General features: G+C 56.2%; 1 protein-coding gene across 1 annotated transcript in view; it reads left to right on the top strand.

The window, feature by feature from the left end:
• Positions 1 to 15,186, top strand: part of LOC142069914 (uncharacterized) — a 28,652-nt gene extending 13,466 nt beyond the window's left edge. Inside the window, exons 8-18 of the mRNA XM_075122675.1 lie at positions 671 to 806; positions 4,730 to 4,890; positions 5,200 to 5,354; positions 5,735 to 5,882; positions 8,630 to 8,806; positions 10,760 to 10,915; positions 12,040 to 12,162; positions 12,531 to 12,632; positions 12,837 to 12,939; positions 13,390 to 13,449; positions 14,476 to 15,186. Coding sequence (XP_074978776.1) covers positions 671 to 806; positions 4,730 to 4,890; positions 5,200 to 5,354; positions 5,735 to 5,882; positions 8,630 to 8,806; positions 10,760 to 10,915; positions 12,040 to 12,162; positions 12,531 to 12,632; positions 12,837 to 12,939; positions 13,390 to 13,449; positions 14,476 to 14,663 — 1,509 coding nt within the window. The 3' untranslated portion in view covers positions 14,664 to 15,186. The remainder of the gene's footprint in view (positions 1 to 670; positions 807 to 4,729; positions 4,891 to 5,199; positions 5,355 to 5,734; positions 5,883 to 8,629; positions 8,807 to 10,759; positions 10,916 to 12,039; positions 12,163 to 12,530; positions 12,633 to 12,836; positions 12,940 to 13,389; positions 13,450 to 14,475) is intronic.
• The last annotated feature ends 679 nt before the right edge of the window (positions 15,187 to 15,865 follow it).

The raw sequence follows: 15,865 nt of genomic DNA, 5'->3' as shown, positions 1-15,865 counted from the left end.
GGTGGGAGAGGACACAGTGAAAGGGATGGGAGGGGCCAAAGGAGCCAGAGCAATGGGGAGTGGGTCAGGGGAGGTCGTGCAGACCCCAGGAGAGGAGGGCAAGGGGCTTGGTGCGACGTGGGGAAGAGCAGGGAGCAAGCGCAGGGGCTGCAGGAGGGGCAAGGGAAGGTCTGGCAGGAGGGGGAGGCTAGAGGACAAGGCTGCAGGAGAGAGCCGGCAGGAGAGAGCCGGCAGGCTGGGTGCGGCGCAGAAAGTGGGGGTTGTGGGGAGCTCCAGGATGGAGTGAGAGAGGTGGAATGCAGAGAAGAGGAGTCCAAGGTGACCTCACGCTCCTGGACCTGAGGTCAGTGGAGGGAGGGGGATGGGAGAAGGGGCTGGGATTAGGAGCTTGCCCTTGAGATGGAGACTGGACGTTAGTTCATTCCTTACCCAGGTCCCCACTCGAGGGCAACGTTTGCTGACTTTGCTACCCAGACTTCCCGTCCCTGCTGAGCTTCCCTCAGTCCCTGGTGATGGGCCCCATGGCTTCTCCTGCTCTCATTGTCCCCAGCCTCTCTGCGCTGGGCTCTGCCTCCCCCGGTTCTAGACCCTTGCTAGTGTAATGCCAGGGGGACATGCTGCACTGGGCCTGCAGGGGCGAGTGACTCCCCTTGCTCCCTCTCTCCGTCAGGGAGTGGAGGAGTTCAGAGTCCTGGGCCAGCTGGTGGGCTGTCTCACCCTGTGCAGTGCTGAGCAGGAGCAGGAGATCTGCCGATCGGCTATGGAGGGACTTCACCACCTCTACGCCTTCATGCTGTGGCAAAAACGTAAGAGCACTGGAGACCCTTGTCCTTCCTAAATACATTGACATGGGGTTTCCAAACATGGGAAACATATTTATTGAACACTTCTGCCTTTTCTGCATCCTTTTAAACAGTCTCCATCTAGTAATGAGCCTACACCGTTGCTAGGATTTCTTTTGTTCCTAATACACTTTTTTAAAAAAACCTCTTTAGTATCCATATTCCTTCAAGCCATGGAGTTTCCCCTGATGTCTTTAGCTTCCCCTGTCCGTATTCTACTCTTCATAACTCACATAAGAATGGACATACTGACTCAGATCAGTTCATCTAGCCCAGTATTGTGTCTTCTGATAATGGCCAGTGCCTCATGCTTCAGAGAGAATGAACTGAAAAGGGAAATTTTGAGTGATCCATCCCCTCTCATCCAGTCCCAACTTCTGGTAGTCAGAGGTTTAGGGTCATGCGGAGTCTGGGGTTGCATGGCCTAATTATCTTGAACCCAATTATACTTTTAGGCTTCACAACATCCCACGGCAACAATTTCCACAGGTTGCCTGTGCATTGTGTGCAGAGATACCTTCTTTTCTTTGCTTTTAACTTGCTGCCTATTAATTTCAGAAAGTGACCCCTAGTTCCCGTGTTATGTGCAGGGGTAAATAACACTTCCCTATTCACTTTCTCCACACCAGTCATGATTTTATAGACCTCTGTCATATCCCCCCTTAGTCAGCTCTTTTCTAAACTAAATGGTCCCAGGTCTACACTGTAGACCTATATTGTTATCACTCTATTGCTCAGGGCTGTGAAAAATCCACACCCCTGTTGGCAGAAGCACCCCTCCCACTGACATAGCTAGCGCCTCTCCGGGAGGTGGATTAAGAGCTTGTTGGCAGAGGACCATCTTCTCTTCAACGCTACAGCGCCGGTGCAGCTATGGCGATAGAGTGGTTTAAGTGTAGACTTGTTCCCAGTCTTTTTAATCTTTCCTCATATGGAAGCTCTTCCATACCCCTCATCATTTTTGTCGCCCTTCTCTGCACCTTTTACAATTCTGGTACATCTGTTTTGAGATGGGGCGACCAGAACTACACGCAGTATTCAAGGTGTGAGGGCGCACATTGGATTTGTATCGAGGCATTATGACATTTTTCTGGTTTATTATCTATCCCTTTCCTAATGGTTCCCAACATTCTGTTGGCTTTTTTAACTGCCACTGCACGGTGAGTGGATGTTTTCGGAGAACTCTTTACGATGACTCTGAAATCTCTTTCTTGAGTGGTAATTTAAACCCCATAATTGTGTATGTATAGTTGGGATTGTGGTGTCCAGTTTGCATTTATCTATATTGAATGTCATCTGCCATTTTGTTGCCCAGTCCCCCAGTTTTGTGAGGTCCCTTTGTAGCTCTTCGCAGTCTGCTTTGGATTTAACTATCTTGAGTCATTTTGTATCATCTGCAAATTTTGCTACCTCACTGGTTACCCCTTTTTCTGGATCATTGATGACTATGTTGAACTAGACTGGTGTCAACACAGATCCTTGGGGTGCCCCGCTCTTTACCTCTCTCCACTGTGAAAACTGACCATTTAGTCCTGTTGTTTGCTTCCTATCTTTTAACCACTGACCCATGAGAGAACCTTCCCTCTTATCCCATGACAGCTTACTTTGGTAAAGAGCCTTTGGTGAGGGACCCTGTCAAAGGCTTTCTGAAAGTCCAAGTACAGTATATCCACTGGATCACCCTTCTCCACATTCTTGTTGACCCCCTTCAGAGAATTCTAGTAGATTGGTGAGGCATGATTTCCCTTTCCAAAAGCCATGTTGACTCTGCCCCAACAAATTGTGTTCACCTATGTGTCTGATAATTCTGTTCTTTCCTATCATTTCAACAATTTGCCTGATACTGAAGTCAGGCTTGCCAGGGATCACATCTGGAAACTTTTATAAAATTCACTGTCACATTCACTATCTCGTACAGAGGCCGATTTAAACATTAGCTTACATACCACAGCACTGCACGTAAGTTTGTTTGGATGTCTCGTGAGAGCTGCAACCTTTGCACCAGGCAGGCAATTTACCATGCGGTTCTCCCACTCATCACAAATCCACCTTCTTATATGTCTATTGATTGAATCCCCCATTACTATTACCTGGCTTTTCTTTGTAACTGGGCTTCCCGCCTCAGGAGGGGCAGCCTCAGTGTGAGAAGATATCCTGACTTCATCTGGCAGGTGGGTCCCAACTATGGGATCGTCTCCCTCTGCTCCAGCTCGATGTTCTCCTTCCCAGAAACTTTCACCCTCCTCAGCAGCACAGAGGCTGTCAGACTGGGGGTGGGACCACGCTACTGCATCCCTAAAAGTCTCCTCTATGTACCTCGCTGTCTCCCTTGGCTCCACCAGTTCAGATCCTCTGGCCTCCTGGTCTCCGAGGGCAGTAGCTCCTTGGGCCAAATGCCCAGATGTGCTTCCCGCCCACAGGGCTGGGAATCCTACATGCTGCGTTCAGTGCAATCAACTGGAGAGCCTCACACTGCTGCTGCACTTCTGCCTGGTTTATTTTTACTCTTCCAGGGGGGTTAGTTTGTTTAGTTTTGTTGGGGGGTGGGGGAGTTTATTGGCCTGAATTTACGGTATGTTTCTTAGATGTACTTGTCTCTAAACTTCCTTGCAAAATTCCCGTTTCCAAAGCTAACCTCTGATTTATATTGCCTGCTGTCTGTTTCCCCTCCCTGGTTCAGGCACGACGCTGGCAAAGCAGAGTGCAGAGTATCTGCAGGTCTTCAGGGAGTGGCGAGCGGAGAACAGCTTCTGGGTCACCTGGTTCACCAACACCAGCAATATCGCCATGGTAACTACCGTCAATGCTTCCTGCGATTGTTGTGCCCAGAGTTATCAGGAGAGAGAACCCTACACCCTAACACCCTAGGAGTCAGGGGGAAGGGACAGACCCAGGCGTGTGACTGACCCCATCCAGCTGGGCCGGAGCCCTGCCTATGGCCCACTCCACCTCATAGAATCATAGACCTCAGGAGGTATCTAATCCAACCCCCTTCTCATAGCAGGACCAACCCCAACTAAATCATCCCAGCCAGGGCTTTGTCAAGCCTGACCTTAAAAATCTCGAAGGATGGAGATTCCCCACCTCCCTAGGTAACCCTTTCCAGTGCTTCACCACCCTCCTAGTGAAATAGTGTTTCCTCATATCCAATCTGGACCTCTCCCACTGCAACTTGAGACCACTGATGCTTGTTCTGTCACATGCCACCACTGAGAACAGCCGAGCTCCATCCTCTTTGGAGCCCCCCTACAGGTAGTTGAAGGCTGCTATCAAATCCCCCCTCACTCTGCTCTTCTGCAGACTAAGTAAGCCCACTTCCCTCAGTCTCTCCTCATAATTCATGTGCTTCAGCCCGCTAATCATTTTCGTTACCCTCTGCTGGACTCTCTCCGATTTGTCCACATCCTTTCTCTTGTGGGGGGCCAGATGTGACCTCACCAGTGCCGAATAGAGGGGAATAATCACTTCCCTCAATCTGCTGGCAAGGCTTCTACTATTGCGGGCCAATATGCCTCCCTCCATGCCACATCCCAAGATGCACTGGGTCTCATCCAAACCTGATCCCAGCTCCTTGTCAGGTGTGGTGGCAGCTTCCCCAGAGATTAATGCTCTCCAAGGCATCATTGCGTCCACACACCAGTGCCAGCCCCTGCTGAGCACTAGAGAGTGTATCCGTGCTGTGCAGTATTGTGCCCCCGTGCACTGCCACGCTGGCCTGTGCCGTGCACGACAGCTCCTGATTGCTGGCTGGGTACTGTGCGTCCCAGGTGCAGTAACCCAGCCCTGTCCCGGCAGAGCGGGCTTTGCCTGCACTCCTGGCTGGGCCAGTCCTGGCTGCTCGGTCCGACTGGAACCGCACTGGGCAGCAAAAGGGGTTTCACTGGCAGGTTTGTTTCAGATGTTTGGGAAGTACTTCAACCCATCCGAGCGCATGGACTTCCTCCTCACTGCTATCGAGGGAATGAGAGACACCAGCGTCCATGACTCGGTGGCGGCCAGGCACATGCTGCATGTGATCCTGTGGGTCCCCAGCCCAAGCTTGGAGAGGGTAAGAGCTGCAGTGAGAACAGCCTGCTGGGGGAGCCCATCCGTGGGAGACTCTGTCTCTGGGCGCTCGGCATTACTGGGGGGCAGGTCCTGTGCAATGCGGGGGGTCAGTCTAGGTGATCTCCATGGCCGCTTGTGGTCTTGCAGTCTATGAATCGATAGGCCGGGAATTGGCCCTGTGTTCTAGGCCTGGAGCTGGAGAAGAGGATGTGGGAGGGCAGATGGCTGTCAGGTAGGGCAGGTCCCTGACACCCCAGATCAATAGGAGCACGAGGAAGCCAAGGCTCCCATCTCCCCGTTTCTCTTCCAGGTGTCGGAGGCTGTGACGAGCATCTACCACAACCTGGACTCCATCAGCGAGCCGCTGGCCCAGCAGCAGCTGCTCAAGGCCCTTGTCGTGCTGGGCAACCAGTACAGCGAGGAGGTGGTCACAACCCTGCTGGGCTGCTCGCTGTCATGTGACAGGTACGGGGCTGGGACTGCTGACGGTTGTGCTCCGGGTCCCCCGGACTGGTCCTGCTGCCAGGGACAGGGGCGTGCAGAACCTTCCAGAGACCTCCTGCTCCCTGCAGAGCTTCTGCTTGTTCTGGAGGGTTTTGCAGGCTGACATGCCGTGGAGACAGGCCAGCCTGCAAAACCCCATATGGCAGCCCTCGGCCTCCCCCGGGGCTGACACTCAGACCCGGCCCCCATGCAGCCTGCGCCAGGCAGTGGGGGCCCTTGCTGCAGCAGGAGGGCAACAAAGGGCCGGCCGTGGGCGGGAGACTCAGCCGGGTGCGGGTGGCGGTGGGTGCTGGAGGCTGGCAGGGCTCTGGCCAGGTGAAATCGGCTCTCTCCCTTTGCAGCGTTGCTGTGGAGATGTGGAGGGTGCTGACATCCCACCCCAAGACCGCAGGAAAGGTCCTACGGGAGCTGCTCGACAGGCTGCAGGAGCGGCCGCTGCGCCAGCATCACGACGTCTCTCAGCAAGAGGCTGGCGTCGCCCCCTTGGCCGTAAGTTCCAGCCCCTGCAGCAAGGGAAGGAGCGCCGTGTGTCCTCACCATGGCCTCAGGGTGTCTCTCAGTCTCCCACTGGGTATCGCCATTGGGCCGAAGAGAGAGAGCGTGACTCTAGCCAGCGCTATAGTCGAGGCGGAACACGCCGAAACCCTCTCCTGGTGCTCTGGGACACCTCTCATAGAACCGCAGGGTGAGAAGGGATCGCAAGGTCAGCTCGTCCAGCCCCCTGCCAAGATGCAGGATTTGTTGTGTCTATCCCAGCCCAGACAGGTGGCTCCAGCCTCCTTCTATAAACCTCCAGCAAAGGGGCTTCCACAAGCTCCCTAGTCGTCTGTCCCATTGTCCTACTCTTCTTACAGTTAGGAAGGTTTTCCTGAGATTTAATCTAAATCTGCAGTGCTGTCGTTTGAACCCATCCCCTCTTGTCCTGCCCTCTGTGACAAGAGAGAACAACTTTTTGCCATCTTTTTTTTGGCAGCCTTCGAAGAATCTGAAGACCATTAGCACGTCCCCCCTTAATCTCCTCTTTTGCAAACTAAACACAGCCAGTTCCTTCAACCTTTGCTCGTATGGCTTGTGTTCCATCCCTCTGATCATCTTTGTCACTCGCCTCTGGATCCATTACAGTTTCTCCACAGCTTTTGTAGACATTGGTGACCAAAACTGGACACCGTACTCCAGCTGAGGCCTAACCAGCACTGAGTTGAGTGGTACTATCACCTCCCATGACTTGCAGACTATACCTCTGTTAATGCAACCTAAGATTGCATTTGCTTTTTTTTTTTTTTTTTGCAACACCATCACTTTGCTGCCTCATGCTGAGGCTGTGATCCACTGCAGCTCCCAGATCCTTCTCAGCAGTACAACCGGTTATCCCCCATTCTGTTTCTGTGCATTTGCTTTTTCTTCTCTAAATGTAGCACCTCACTTTTGTCTTTGGTGAGTTTCCTTTTGTTGTCTATAGCCCAGTCCTCCAATTTACCATGATCCCTCTGAATTTGAGCTCTTTCCTTCAAAGTCTTGGCAACTCCTTCATCAGGGAGCTGATGCAGGGCTGGGGTCATTGAAAGCTTCCCAGGGGACCTGGCCCTGGCCTGGAGTCAGGAGCCCTGGTTTCTCTTCCTGGCTGTGCCACTGACGTGCTGGGTGACCTTGGGCAAGTCCCTGCCTGGCTTTTGTCTGTTGTTCTGCACGGCAGGGCCTGGCTCCTGCAGGGTGCGTCTCTGGGTGTGTGATCCAAAGAACCCTAGCACTAGAGTAGCAGCAGAGCTGTGGACTCTAGACCTCCAGGGAATGCTGGTGACACCAGTGATCCGGGACGCCCGGACAGAGCCATTTTGCTTCAATTGGAACCATTTTTTTCTACGAATCCCCTTTTTGAGCCTCGTAGGTTTTAACTGTTGACGTCAGAGCTCTGTCCCGCAGCACTCGCTCCTCTGAAGAGCTCGAGAAAGGCCTTTTGCTGCTCAGACCTCATACCAAGTGTGATAGACACGGTATAGTGAAGGCAGAGAAAACCCTTGGGACTTAAATACACAGATCTGGCAGCCTAGTCAAAGAGGAGACCATCTGAAGGCAACTCTCCCTAATGATAATTTACTTACCCTGAGAATAGCAGGTCAGTCCGGTTTATTAAAGCCGGACGATGAATCGATCAGACATGGAGAGGGCATGACTGTAATTCTCTTTGTTATCCACCATTCCCATTGTTCCATGTCCTCAGCCTGGTTTTCACTTGCTTGTGTTTTATTTTTCCTTCCGGAACCGGTAAGCCTGTATTGGACACTTTTTCCCCTCATCCCGGTTGAGGTTTTGTGTGGCTGTCTTTGAACAGTTCAGAAGCCAAATACAGAAATGATTTAATCTGGCTTTTAGTAACAGACCAACCCTCGAACTCGTGGACAAAATCGGCTCCCTCACCGAGGCTGGGCTGTAAGGCCCGGGACTCAGGAGAACCCAAGTTCAGTTTCGGGCTCTGCCAGACTCCCTGGGTGACCATGGGTGAGTCACGTCGCCTCTCTGTGCCTGAGTTCCATGTCTGTACAACGGGGATAGAAATCCTTCCTTTGTGTGTCTAGCCTGTAAGCTCTAGGCCAGGGAATGTCTCTTTCTGTGCTTGGAAAGCCCCCAGCACACGCCCTGATTGCAGATAGGCGCTGGAGGTGCTATTCTAACCCTTATAACAATAATACACTTGATTTGTTTGGGGTCAAGGTGTTGTGCAGAGAAGTTTCCACAGATGATACCTGCTAATAAATACCACCCCCTGAGATCGGGGATACAAGGAAGCAGCTGCTTATGTTGCAGGTAGCCGGCCCCGCTGCCTGCGATCCTAGCTGGGGCTGTGCAAGGGCTTTGAGGCTCTAACATGTCATCTGGAGGCGGGGCGCTAGAAGACTTTTTATAGTGGAGGTGCTGAGCACCCCCTTACACCTGTCCACACACCCCACCACCCCTAGAGCTGGGGTCAGGAGCAGGGCCATGGCTCCAGGAGGGCGGGAGATGGATGGGGCAAGGGGGCCGAGGCTGGGGCCACTGCTGGGAGTTGGCGCAGGGCCAGCAGCTGGGACCTTGTGTGTGGGGCCAGGAGCAGAGCCCCGCGAAAAACCTTGGAGTGCTGCAGCACCCCCTGCACTCCTAGTTCCCGTGGCTCTGTCTGCAGGGGAGGCAGATGTTGTTTTGGAAATGGCTTGTTGGGTCACTGGAGGGTGTTTCGTAAAGCAGCTCCTCCTTTCACACAGGTGGGGAAACTCCAGCATCAACTGCCAGTCATTGTGGAGCAGCTACACGAGGCAGACAGGGACGTCATCTCCAACGCCATCACCGTGCTGAGAGACATCCTCGCCGGCATGGACAGGCAGAGCGCCAGCCCCGTGGCTGTGCGAGTGGCTGAGAAACTCCTGCCGTTCTTTCATGATGTAAGGCCTGGGGGCCCGCGGGAGACCCTTCAAGCCACAGACGTGTGAATGGGGGCTGGCGGGTGGGCTAGCGGGACCTATGCTATGGTCCTAGCCAGAAAAAGGATTGTTGTAAATGACATGAACCCATTCCCACCTTCTTCTGCTACCCCCTTCTCCATCAGAGCATATGGCAGTAAGGGTGGGAACCCTGGTGTCCTGCAGGCCTGCTGACAAGGATCAGGGCAGCCTGGGGACGAGGCTCCCCTTGGGGGAAGGACATGCATTCCTGAGCCTACATGCAGCGAGGGGGCCTCTGCAGCACAGGGTGCCGCAATGCTCCTGCTGGCTTCCAGGGTAACAGGTGATGGTCGCCTGGTGAAAATCCTGCCCCTCCCCTCCCTGGCCAGGAATCCCACAGCTGGCCTGTCAGCTCCATAAGGAAACGGCTCCGTCTGTAGGTTCTGCAGCTACCGCCCTTTCCTCTCCCCTTCGTTCTCATGGCAGGGCAGCATCAAAGGAGGGGCTAGTTCTCCCCAGGCCTTTTGTAACCACAAACGAGCCCCCGCCAGCGTGTTCACCAGGCTGATGTTCAGTCCGCCACTGCACGGCGAGAGCCAGCAAAGTGGGCGGAAGAAAGGGACCCATCCATTACTGCCTTCCAGGGGTAACGCCCCAGTGGGGGCTCCTGGAGGGACCACCCACCTCCCCAGCTCTCACAACGCTAAATCCTACCCTCAGCCCTCCCGAACTCTGCTGGGACCCGGCCGCTCTTTATTAAGCAGTGGCACAGGCCCAGCTAAAGATCAACACCAAGAGCAGCTCCTGCATCTAGTCCAGCACCCGCTCCTGATGGAAAGACAACTGAGAACTACTGTTCCAAGAGCCTGTCTCCAAAGTGGCCAGACAGGAGAGCGCAGCCAAATCAGATAAACAGACTAAAAGAACTTATGAACACTTTTACAACAGACGTCACTCAGAGAACTGCCCGCTCTAGAACCTGGTGCCCAGAGGCGACATGTAACTGCTGATTGGGGGGGCACCATTTAAAGGTTCAGCCACTCTCAGAACAGCTCAAATCAACCTGCCCCCCCCAGGCTTCCCCCCCTTACCATCAGCCTCACCTCCCAGAAAGCTGTGGCCCCTCCCTACAGCCCCCAGCTATTGCTCCTGGTTCTCCCTGCTGGGCACAGCTCGCCCGGCCTCCCAGGTCACTGGACTGGTCCGGCTCTGCCAGCTGCCATGCAGCGAGGAGGCATCATGTGACCAAGTGGGGCCGACCCTGAGTTCACAAGAAAGCCATGTGTGGGAGTGGGGCAGCCCTTGCCGAACCCCAAGCCCCTGGAGGCTGGGTGGTTTCCAGTCATGGCTTCCAAGGCCCCCTATCTGGGAGCTCCTGCACATTTACCACCCCTTGCTCCTGGTTAAATCCCCCCCAGGTCCCTGTGCGTGGCCCGAACAAACACCAGTGTAGGAATTTGCCCCCCATGCCTGGCCCCCTTGGCCTCGCTAGAGGGTCGCTGTGGGTCAGCACCAGTGTGAGTCGGGCACGCAAAGCAGGAGGACAAAGTACACACATCCCTTCGCTCTTTGAATCTTTCCTCATCGCTCCCTCTCTGCCGCCCCTATCCTGATGCTGCTCTGCCCTGAGCGTTTCCCCTTGGCTTGACAGGCGGGTGCTGATGTCAGTGTGCCCAGAGCTGGCTGTGAGATCCCAGGGGCTGTCTCACCCCACCTTACGGCTCTCTCTGGCCAAGAAGTTACCAGGCCAGCCCCTCAGCTGGTGGAAACCTGCATCTCTATTGCCTTCAATGGCGCTATGCCTATGGGACTGCGGCCCCCAGCTGTGCCTGTATGACTGGGGGTGAGTGAGCAATACCCCCTGCAGGGCAGACATCTCTGTCACAGTGAGCGCTCACCCAGCTGGGTGGGCACGACCGTCACAGCGTCTCCTCCCCACATCCTCTCTTGCAGGAGTCCAGCAAACTCCGGGTGCTCTCCCTCACCCTCTTTAAACACCTGCTGGAGCTTGTAAGGGGGCCCAGCAGGAGGAAGATGAAGGAGCACGTCCTCCGGAGCCTGGTCCCGCTGCTCCTCCTCCTGCACGATGAGCGTCCCAATGTGTCCCAGGTGAGGCCACGAGATGGAGCCTGCAGCTGAGATTGTTACAGAGTGACCAGGAATTTGTTGGGGGGGCCAACATGTGACACCCCCCTTTAAAAGGTCTGGCCGGCAGAGGGCAGGTGCTCAGTGCTGTGACAATCACGTGCTCAAAAACACTTGAACGTTGAGTCCAGTAGCGTCATGACCATGGCGACCCGCCCAACTGCTGAGTCTTCCCTGCCTCCTCTGAACCTAACACTCCCCCCCTGCAGCCAGGCTGAGAGAATGGGTGGGCGGAGGGGTCAGCTCACCACTCCTACAGCCGCTAGCCTCCGCACATTCCCCTGGCTGTGCTGGTGGGAAGAGCACAACCCTGGCCATGGTCCCTACAAGGAGCAGAGCTACCCAGCCTCCGGATGGTGCCCAAGACCCAATGTGCCCTCGGCCAAGCAGCCCGGACAGCTCTTACTAGCCATGACATGCCCAAGCCCCCCCTCTGCCCCGCCCCAGGTGCCTGTGCACACGCTCGCTCTCATGGCCCCCATCACTTGGGAGCCAAATGCCCCCAGCAGTAATGAATTCACCCTCCTACCCCCCATGAGGTGGGGAACTAAGGCACAGCGTGAGGCCTAGTGCCTCAAAAGTATTGAATGCCCATGGGCATTAGGCACCTAAATCCCTTTGTAGCCCTGGGCCAAAGCAACTTGCCTGAGTTCCTGCAGGAAGAGCTGGGAATTGAGTCAGGTCTCCAGCCATTGCCTTAGCCAAACCTCCGCCCTTCCGCGAGCAGCCGCGGGCCGGGAACCGTTCAGCACACACGGCCTCCAGTAACTATGTTAGTGGCTTCCAGCTGGGCTGTCCCTAGCCATTTGGGTGCCCTATCCAGCCCCCCCGCAGTGGGGCTGTGTGGGTTTCCAGGCTCCCCCTCCCCCCCACCAGGGTCTGGGAGGCAGGAGCTGTGTGGGGCCACTTTTGGGGGGCCCACAGGCCCAGAGTGGCCTGGGGGATTAGCGGAGAGCTGGGAGTAGCCCGCTCTGCTTCCCTCGCCCTGGCTCCAGCTGTGTGGCTCGAGGGAGGGGGTTTGGGGAAAGGGATCCCTCCCACACACACACTCACTGACAGCAGTGGGAAGCGGAGCAGCCTGGTCCCAGCCCGCTCTACTCTGCCAGCTCCCAGCCGCAGCACTCCGCTTCCCACCGCCGGTGAGTGCGGGGGGCAATCCTTTTGGAGTAGAGCGGGCTGGGACCAGGTTACTCCACTTCCTGCCACTGCCAGTGAGTGTGGGGTCGCTGGGGGAAGAGGCTTGCGGAGAAGAGGTGGAATGGGGGCAGGCTGGGGATGGAGCAGGGGGGAAGGGGAAAAGGCAGGGCGGAGGGAGTTGTCTGGGCCCCCCCCCAAGGATGGTCCTGCCCTTTGTAGTGGGCGCAGCCCGCGGCGGGGCTGGCCGAGATATAGGGCGGGTCACTGGAGCTGGGGCTGCTGCATGTGCAGCATGCAGCCACCTAGTGACACCATGAAATTTGGGGCAATTTGGTGCCCCAAATTTCATGGTGCCTTATGCAGGCACGTATGCCGAGGGACGGCCCTGGTTTCCAGCTCCTGTAACCGTTGTCGGCTCGCCCCGGCCCCTCTTGTTTTGCAGGTGTGTTGGGACACCCTCAGGAGTGCGGTGGAATTCCTAAGGTGGAGCCAGCTCAGTGCCCATGTCCAGAAAAAGGAGCTTTGGCGAGGCTGTGACTGCCTGGTGAGGGAGCCCTCCATTGCCCGGCTCAGTGCCCACACCGAGCCCCAGCCCCGGGACCACACCTGGCCCTGGCTGTAGTCCCTCTGGATGATCCCCCCGGCACAGGAAAGAGGGCTGAAAGCAGGACACTCCACAGATCTGGAACCTGGCCTGCAGGATGGAAAGGCCTTTAATAACCTTGTGCTCCCTTGTTCTGGCTCCTAGGTGGCGTGCTACAAGGAGAGGGCAGAAACCTTCCTCTGCCAGGCCATGGCCTTTGTGGAAAACCCGCAGGCTCCCATTAGAGAAGCGGCCATCAGGTTTCTAGGTAACCACAGAGCAGAGGGGTCCCTTAAGCAGAGGGGCTGGATCCAGTCCCAGGCTCTCCTCAGTCCCTGCCGGCAGCGAGAAGTAACCCCTGGGCTCCTGATTGCCGAATGAAGGCTCAGGGGTGTCAGAAACCCGCAGGAGCAAGCTCACCCCAAACTGCCCTGATCGGCTGATGGGCCCCCTCGAACCCCACTGCTCCTCATGCAGTCCCCATCCCCCCCACGCTCACCCCACCATGGGCTCTTGGTAGTGGAACCTCAAGGCGCTATGCTCTCCTTTGGCAACCAGCCCCACAGCCATCCCTGGGGACTCGCCCTTTCCCCTGGGGACTCAGGAGTGCGTCCTGGACAGTGAGGGGCAGGGGAAAGCCCCACTGCTTGGAGGGTGACAGACGCTTTGACACCCTCGCTGGGAACGCAGGGATGTGATGAGCTGTTTGTGTGTGTAGGGCTCACTGCCCGGCAGCTGGACCAGCAGAGCCAGGAGAAGTTGGAGGCCATCTGCAACGGTGAGTGGTATCTCCTTTGAGCACTGAGCGCTAGAGGGACGAATGGCCCAGGGCCGCAGGCTAGGTTCAATCTCTGACGCCAGCAATGTGATCTTGGGCGAGAGCCACAAAGGGTTGCAAAATGTAGATCTCCAAACCCCTGATCAGCTTCCCCCTCACCCTGTGGTGTCTGCTGGTTGGCATGTGCCCAGGCACTTAGCTCTGACCTCAGAGCTGTGGCTTGGCAAATCCCCAAACTGGGCCTGAGCTGGCTGGCCTTTGCAGACGATTGCCCCCCCCCCCGATCCCGCAACACAGCAAAGGTGGGGTCCTGCCTCCCCGCCTTGCACTCACTAGCCCAGGGTTTGTTGCAGTCACCTCCACGTGGGGTGCCTGGTGTCAAGCCACTGCTCCAAAGGAGACTGAGGTGACGTCCGGTCATCTACCTCCCTGCTGCGTGCCCGGACCCCTGGGCCAGCGCAGGGCAGAGCAGCGTCTCCTCCACATTTGTTGGGGAAAAGGGCTGGGGCGGGGGGGTGGGTGACATAGCTCAGGCTCCTCACTCCCAGAGCAGGTTCACAGCTGGGCCCCAACCAGAGCTAGAGAATGGCTGAGCTCCCTCCTCGGCATTTCCTGGAGGGCAGCAGGGCACCGGAAGTTAGGCGTAGCCTAACAATGCCCAAGCCCCCTTTGTGAATCTCCCCCTCTCTGCGCTTGAGTGCCCATCTGTGCACTGGGGGGAAGGGGGAGCATAAATACAGACAGGGATGAGGCCATCAGATCCTGCAGGGACTGGGCAGACCTAGAAATAGTGAGTAAATGGGGTTCATTGTTTCTTCTTGCCTGTGTCTGGGGGCTCCCCCAGCTGTGAGAGGGCAGTGGGGATGTTTAGTGAGGGTTGGTGGTTGTTCCTGCTAGTCCCCTGCCTCCCGCCTCCCAGCCTGCTGCCTTCTTGTCGCGGGCTGAGAGGTACAGCGCTGGCTTACTCTGCCAGGGCTTTCCAGAGCACCATGGCTCTGACCTCCATTTCCTTCCTTTCAATCTTAGTCCTCAAAGGCTTGCAGCAGGACAGCAAGTCCTCTGTCAGGTGCCTGGCTTTGCAGACCACGCTGATCCTCAAGGCCTGCAAGAAACACCGTCCAGCCCGCGCCAGCCTACGGACACTCTTGCACAGGATGAGACTGATGCATACAAGGGAGAACCCAGTCATTGAAGCTGCCCAGCTGTGCGAGTAAAAGCCAGCCTCCCTACTCTGGGGGTTTGGTGCACCAGAGCCCGCCTGGAGCAGGGTGGAACACATCATGCCGCACCATGGCTTTCTCCCCATTGGCCGCCTGACCTGCCCAGACACGTGAGTAGTTAACCGCTCAATAGTTTTTATCACCATGTACTTTTTGACAGGTTTCCATGCCCCGTGTAGAGTTTACGTCCCGCCCTCCGTCCCCGTTTCCAGTCGTGTATATTTTTGGCACCATCGGCCCTTTTGAACATTTCTTTTGTATTATTTTTCTGTGTTTGGCTGGGGGAAGGTTGCGTGCTTGTGCTACAGTCAGGCAGGCAGAGCAGCAGAAGGTCCATTTGCCTGGCCCTTGATCAGGGCGGGACAGCAACCAAGTAGGCTGCCACTCCTGACGGTGCGGTGGCGGAGATAGGGGAACCCAGGTCCTCCCGCTCCACTGCGTCCCCGCCCAGGGCCCTAACAGCGTGCTGTGTTTTGACATATTTAGAGAAAAAGTATGAACGAGTAGAAAGAGAGGCTGTAGGGGGTTCGCGGCTCCCTCCCCATCCGTCTGGGCGGGAGACCACGCCCCTCGCTACGATACTTCCGGGGTACCTTGGTTCAGGGGAAATAGCTCAGTGTTCATGGTTCTGGCCTGCAGTCAGGCCGACCAACGGTAGAGAGTCTGTTTGCCCCGGGCCCTCATTCAGGACAGGGCTGCTGTCGAGTAGGGGCTCTGGCCTACAGTCAGGCAGGCAGAGCAGCAGAAGGTCCATTTGCCTGGCCCTTGATCAGGGCGGGGCAGCAATCAAGTAGGGGGGCTCTGGCCTACAGTCCGGCAGATCCGTCGCAGTCTGGGGGAGGTTAGCTCTCTGGTGGGAGAGTCAGCACAACCGTCTGTCGTCCTGATTCAGGCGGGTGCCAGACCAATCAGGCCTCCTGACAACCAAGTTGGGAGGCTGCTACTCCTGGCGGTAGGGTGCCGGTGGTCTGGGAACCCAGGCCCTCTCGCTCCACTGCGTCCCAGCCCAGGGCTCTAACAGCTGTGGAGCGATCTGCCACTGCGTCAGTGGGGAAAATCTGACAGCAACACACTGGCCGGCTTGTAGTCAATAACACAGCTGAACCCAATTCGGCTGCCCTGGGCTCCTTGCTACACGCCCATTCCGTGTGTACATGGGTTCAGGGGTGGCAGGTTTGTAGAAATTTTGGTGGTGC

The sequence above is a fragment of the Caretta caretta genome, chromosome 23 (assembly GCF_965140235.1).
Source record: "Caretta caretta isolate rCarCar2 chromosome 23, rCarCar1.hap1, whole genome shotgun sequence".
Classification (NCBI taxonomy): Eukaryota; Metazoa; Chordata; order Testudines; family Cheloniidae; genus Caretta; species Caretta caretta.
Note: the sequence above shows the minus strand (reverse complement) of the source record. Positions and strands in the feature narration are given on the sequence as shown.